Below are 6,073 nucleotides of genomic sequence, written 5' to 3'. Positions count from 1 at the left end.
CTCCCTCTATCTCTATTTCCTGTTTCATTTCCTTTTTTCAGAAACATTGTATTGTATTTCTTCAGACCTTGTATGTAGAAACTCTTAGACAGTCTGTGACACTGTGACACCAGGTTTTGGGGTATTTGAGGTTTTAAAAGTTGTAATAGACGTAGCCTTCAGATATTTCACGGTTATCTTCCGCTCAATTATTTAAGTTCTGTTGTTTTTATGTTATTGCACGTAATTGTAAAAAGGAAGTAATTTGGTAAGGAATTAGATAGTTAAGGGTTGGCTTGCCTAGCTCTCATCAGTAGGCGCCATCACGATTCCTGAGGGTGGAAAATCCGGGTCGTGATACAATATCTACTTTTTACCGGACAGGTGGGGTCCACACGAGCCTTTTTGGACGTTAATGGAGAGGGGACTGCTTTTTTGAATAAACGAAGGGGGAAGGGGGTGGGGATCTGGGCAGAAACGTGGGGGAATGGGAAGGGTTTGTTATTTATCTATATAAAACGCAGTCCATTACCGCGCTTTATATAAAACACGGTCCATCACCGCGCTTTATATAAAACGCGGTAATGTACCGCACTTTATATCAATCTTATCAGCTACTATATAAAACCGCGGTTTGTTACAACATTTTATATAAGGCGCGGTAATGGACCGCGTTTTACCTTAACGTCCCAAAAGACCATTAATGTAAAACACGATTCATAACCGCATTTTACTTTAACGTCTCAAACGACCGTTAATGTAAAACATGATTCATAACCGCGTTTTATATAGACATATACTCCCTTTTTTCCAGTTTATGTGAACATATTTTCTTTTTGGCCCATTCCAAAAAGAATGACTCCTTTCTAAATTTGGTAACAATTTAGCTTAAACTTACAATTCTATCCTTAATGAGAAGCTTTTATAACCACACAAATACTCTGGGCCCCTTTTTGATTTGTTTATTTGATTTTTTTAGGGCTACAAATTTCAAAAGTCTTCATTTTTTTTAAACTACGCTAACTTCTTTTTTTTAACACTTAAAAAAATATTTGGAGTCCAAAATAACCACATTTAGGTTCCTGACTCGAGAATTAACCGTGGTTCACTCTAGTCTAGTCTTCTTCCTTTCCCAGAAAGACATTACATGTTCTCCTGTAATTAGGATAACCAAAAGGTCCCATTTTAAGCTTCTTGTCCCACCATTTTTCTGCAAATAACCAAAACTCCTCTCTGTAGTATTTTTTTCAATCAATGATACAGCAGAAAAACATAGACTGTAGTGACAGAAAAACACACATTGCTTGCTAAAAGAAAAATGCAACTTTAGCTTTAATTTCTGGATCTAAAATTACCCCATTATTGTTGAAACGAAAATAACCCCAAAAACCAAAAATGGGGATTTTGGTAGATTCATGGTGTTTCTGTAATGGAGGTGGCAAGTCTGAGAGAATGAAAGCTTCTATGTTTTCTACTAAAGGTCCTGCTATGGCCCACATAGCTGCTAGTGGCACTGGTTTCTTGATTCACAGGAATCTTTTGCTCACTACTCACCTTATTCTCCCTTCTGTTGCTGCTGCTGAAGCTGCTGAGATCCAACTCCAAAACGGCGTCGCTTCTTCCCTTTTCCCTCACAGGTCTGCCCCCTTTCCCCTTTTACTAGTTTTCTTCTTTCTATTTTGTAGTGTTGTTTCTAAAGATAAAAGCTTTACCTTTGTCTATGGGTTCTGTTAGTTAGATTACTACTTATAAGATTAGTTAGTTGTTTAGGCCAGCATAGTTGAGCAAAATGTTGGTTGTTACTAAAAAGGCATTGAATAACTGGCCGGCCGGCCGGCTGTTACAGTGTTTGGAATCTGTGAATATATATTCTCTTTGTGTGCACCTTTGTCTTGATGTGGAATTTGAGACCATTTTAGTTGTAGCCTTTATATATACTTAGAGAGGTACATGAAAGAGCATATTCAGTAATTTAAAGGCTTTTCTCTTTATTGCTTCTTCCGCCGAGAATTAGTCTTAGAACCACCAAAAATTATGTTTGGAACGGTTTCTGAAGAGATTGAAGTAGCTGTGGCTGCCAGTGAAGCTTGGAAGGTCTATGGCACGCTTCAACTGGCCGATATTGTGGTCAAAGAGCTTCCACATATCCTACACAAAGTTGACATAATTGAAGGCGATGGCGGTGTTGGGACAGTCCTCAAACTAACCTTTCCAGTGGGAACTCCGCTGTATACCTATGCTAAGGAAAAATTTATCGTTGTGGATGATGAGAAGCGGGTCAAAGTAGCTATGGCAGTGGAAGGTGGGCTTCTTGATCGCGGATTCACTTTCTTTCAGGTCCGCTTTGATGTCATAGAAAAGGATGAAACAACATGCATCACCAAAGCCACAATTGAGTATGAGGTCAAGGAAGAAGCAGCTGCTAATGTTTCATTTGTTAGTATTCAAGCTTTTGTTATCATGATGGAAGCTGTTGCTAAGTACCTAACTCAGCAGAAAAATGGTCAATGTTCTGCCTGATCTCTTTGTTTCTATTAAGCCTGTTTCAGTGTTAATGCATGGAATTGCTTCATACTAGCAGAAGGCAGAAGCTTATAAGTTTGTATTTGTGTATTGAATTTGGCCTGTGGTACCATATCCCTCCTTGAGAGGGAAAAGGAATAAAATAAAAAATGCTTACAATCACTGATGTTATCAAAATGGGTAATTAGCATCACAGGACAGAAGTTAGTAATTAGTTTGTGTATTACCCAATTAAAGAAATGATGTTGGTGTTTCATAAAGAGTTGGTCAAGGTTCTACGACAAAGTTGTATGTACCGTGTGCTTCTGATGATTGTTTTGTTGAGATTCTTTTTCCCAGGGTCGCAGAAATTTGAAGTTAACATAAATAATACAAACAAAGTTGTCAAATATAGTCTATCATAAAATTAGATATAGATTTGAGATTGAGATTGAGATTTCTTATTCCAACTTATAATCGATCACAGTATTGAAGTTTACTAGTGCTTTTCCGATTTAGACACTTCAAGAAAACTCTGATGAATTTGTTAACTTATTTTTAATTAACACAATTGTGATATCGAGTAAGCTAGTTGGAACAATGGTAAAGTTGTCTCCGTGTGACGTATAGGTCACGGGTTCGAGCGGTGGAAGCAACCACTAATGCTTGCATTAGAGTAGACTGACTACATCACAGACTTTGGGATGTGACCCTTTCTTGGATCCTGCGGGAATGTGGGATGTTTTGTGCACCGGGCTGCACTTTTTTGGTGTTCCAACATGGAGGTTATCAGATGGGTCATGACTGATGTACAATTTGCGCATCAGAACTGGTTGCTTGCTTGTGTGTGTACACTGCTTTAATCTATAAGAAAAGAAAGCAGCTTAACAATATGAGTAGCATACATGAATATCGCGTCTGATCTTCTGAAAACAAAGTTGAGAAATCCGTGTGAATCAAGTTTTGCATGGTATGATCTATGTCACAGAGAGATGGAGAAACTTGAAGGACAAGATGAAGTATCATCCTGTGCAAAATAGTTTACTAGAATGTGAGGCTTTCCTGAAAATCTAGGCTTATCTGTGGAAGAACTAACTTTCGAGCTACTATAAGATCATCATAAGTTGTTGACACTTTTGGCCTCAAATAATGTCTAACGAATTAAAAAGTTGCAGATATGTAAAAGTCAGTTCTTTTTTTTCTTATGCTGGTTTTACCAACTCAAGATTAGTTAGCTACTTAGCTTAAATCAGGTTGGAATATAATTGACAGGCTGTTATGTGTTTGCAACCAATATTATAAAGTTCAATATGATGCGACAATGTTGTGGAGTTGAATGGAAAATTGGTATACGACAGTCTACCTCTATGTGTCTCCTGAACTGTAAAGCATGAAAGAAGTATCTGAGCTAAAATTGATTGCACAGTACAGTAAAATAAGCTGCTTTTTGTGTGTGTGTGTGTTGGGGGGGGGGGGGAAGATGTGCTCGGTTTGCTCTTCCTACCTGTTTACCATCATAAACGGCTTGAAGTCAATTGGCTGCCATGATAATTTTAATTTTTTTTGGCATTTTAGCACTCTGCTAGTACGTTCTAAAATTATTTTGCCTTCTGATGAGCGAATGCTTTTTGCATTCTAGTCCTTTATAATCTTGTTTATTGTTAACACAAGTTCTGCTTTCTTCTGGCTGCTTCAATTTTATGCATCTGATTATGTACCCATTTGTTTGCAGATTCTTTATTACCAGTTCTGTATTAGATCTGACAATAGTGGGCCTTGACGTCATGGATGGAGACGCAAATGCACATGTTCAGCAGCCTCACTACCTTAAAACCTGTTCCAAACCTAGTCTGGAGCTGGGTAATGTGGTTTACCTCCTCGGGTATAGCGAGAAGAAAGAGTTGACTGTTGGTGAAGGAAAAGTAGTAATAGCGACTGATAATCTTATAAAGCTGTCAACTGATGGCATAAGTTGGAGCCCAGGTACTGCTGGTTTTGATGTTCATGGCAATCTTGCGTTCATTGTATGTGACCCTATGAAGCTTGCAACATCCTCACACTCAAAATCATCATCCGCTTCACCATCCTCTTCATCGTCAAGGAAGGACTTTCCCATGCAATTCGGTATACCGATCCCCATCATATGTGACTGGTTAAACCAGCATTGGGAGGGAAACCTTGACGACATCAATAAACCCAAGTTACCGATAGTTCGGTTAATGTCAGCTGGTCAAAAGAGTGAGCATTCATGTGCTTCCTTCACAATGAGGCGTGTTTTTAAGTCAAGTGAAGCTGAAAATGGGGAGACTCCATCATCATCGAACCGATTGTCAAAACCTAGAGAGCACTCTGGACCAAGCTGTTCTGCCTTTGCAACTAATATGGAAGACGAAGCATTAACTACTGATCCTCATACTGTACATGGAATTCGAACTCCTGAAATTTACGAGTCACCAAATTTAACTTCAGTACCAGTTGGGAAGAAGGAAGGTACTCACATCCAGCTTTTGGATATTAACTTCCTACCAAGGATTGCCAAATTTCCTGACTCGGCACAACCTGCCAGAAAAATCCCATCCAGCTTTGGTGAAAATTTTGTCAACAAACCTTCCTTGCAGCAGCCAATAAGAGAAGACAAACCAAATGATATGTGGCAGTCCAACCCGGTGGCAGATGCTGAGATTGCTTCAACTGGATCCGTAAATGGGGTCCAGAGTGAAGTTCAATCAAGTTCTTCTCCAATAAAGATCTTGGAAATGGAAAATGGATACAGCAGTGATGGACAGATAACAATGTACTCTGCTGAAACTGCTGAAAGCCGAAATATTCCAAGCCCAAGAGAAGGAAGGTATCAGCAAGTAGGGAGGAGCCAAAGTTGTGTGAACTACAATAGGTGGGGAGCAGTCCAAAATAATTCGGGTGCTCGTCGAGCAATGCTAGAACAACAAAGGAGCGGTATGCAAGGAAGAAAGGTCTACTCCCAAGGAGCAACTTCACAAAGGAGCAATGACTATTACAGCCCAACAGTATCTTCAATCATGAAGAAAAGAAACAACTTAGAGCCACCAATTAGACGAAACAGCGTAGAGCCACCAACTAGACCTCGTCAAAGTGCAGTAAATTCATCACCAAGATGGAATTTCTGATTTACAAACTATAGATAAATTCATTCTTTAAGCCAAGCTCTCCTTTTTTTGGGCTTACACTGTAACTATATATTGTGACTACATGTGCAAAGGAAATCCAAGAACAAGAAGAAAATTTTAGTAAAGGCAGTCTAATAATTTTCTGCTATACAGCAGAGGATCTATGAGACTGAAACAATTATGATTTAAGTTCTTTTTTCCAAGGAAGCCCCCCTCTGACCCTGTTTATCGTTCTTGTTAGGTGACAGAGTAAAACAAATGAATACTGCACAGTAATTAGTCTTTAGTTCGCGCCTATCTTTGTTTAACAGACTAACACCTTAAAATTAGACGTGTTATGGAGTGCAATTCACAAGTTTTTAACTTTTTCGGTAATCTATATAGATTTATGCCTTGATACAATTTTAATCCGGATAACTAGTCAGTCACATAAATGTACATATCAT

The 6,073-nt window shown here is 38.8% G+C and overlaps 1 protein-coding gene across 1 annotated transcript; it reads left to right on the top strand.

Moving 5' to 3' along the window:
- The first annotated feature begins 1,126 nt into the window (after nt 1-1,126).
- Nucleotides 1,127-5,752, top strand: LOC107825294 (uncharacterized). The gene is made up of 2 exons (XM_016652134.2): nt 1,127-1,616; nt 4,214-5,752. The coding sequence occupies exons 1-2, from the start codon at nt 1,375-1,377 to the stop codon at nt 5,625-5,627; spliced, it is 1,656 nt and encodes a 551-aa protein (XP_016507620.1). The 5' UTR covers nt 1,127-1,374; the 3' UTR covers nt 5,628-5,752.
- Nucleotides 5,753-6,073: the final 321 nt, after the last annotated feature.

This window comes from Nicotiana tabacum, chromosome 22, assembly GCF_000715075.1.
Source record: "Nicotiana tabacum cultivar K326 chromosome 22, ASM71507v2, whole genome shotgun sequence".
Lineage (NCBI taxonomy): Eukaryota > Viridiplantae > Streptophyta > Magnoliopsida > Solanales > Solanaceae > Nicotiana > Nicotiana tabacum.
The sequence above is the reverse complement of the archived record's forward strand: the minus strand, read 5'-3'. Positions and strand labels throughout refer to the sequence as shown.

Coding starts and splice junctions, on each gene's coding strand:
- LOC107825294 (XM_016652134.2), top strand. CDS start 1,375: ATGGGGATTTTGGTAGATTCATGGTGTTTCTGTAATGGAGGTGGCAAG. Junction 1,617..4,213: donor TCTTCCCTTTTCCCTCACAG/GTCTGCCCCCTT, acceptor ATTTGTTTGCAG/ATTCTTTATTACCAGTTCTG.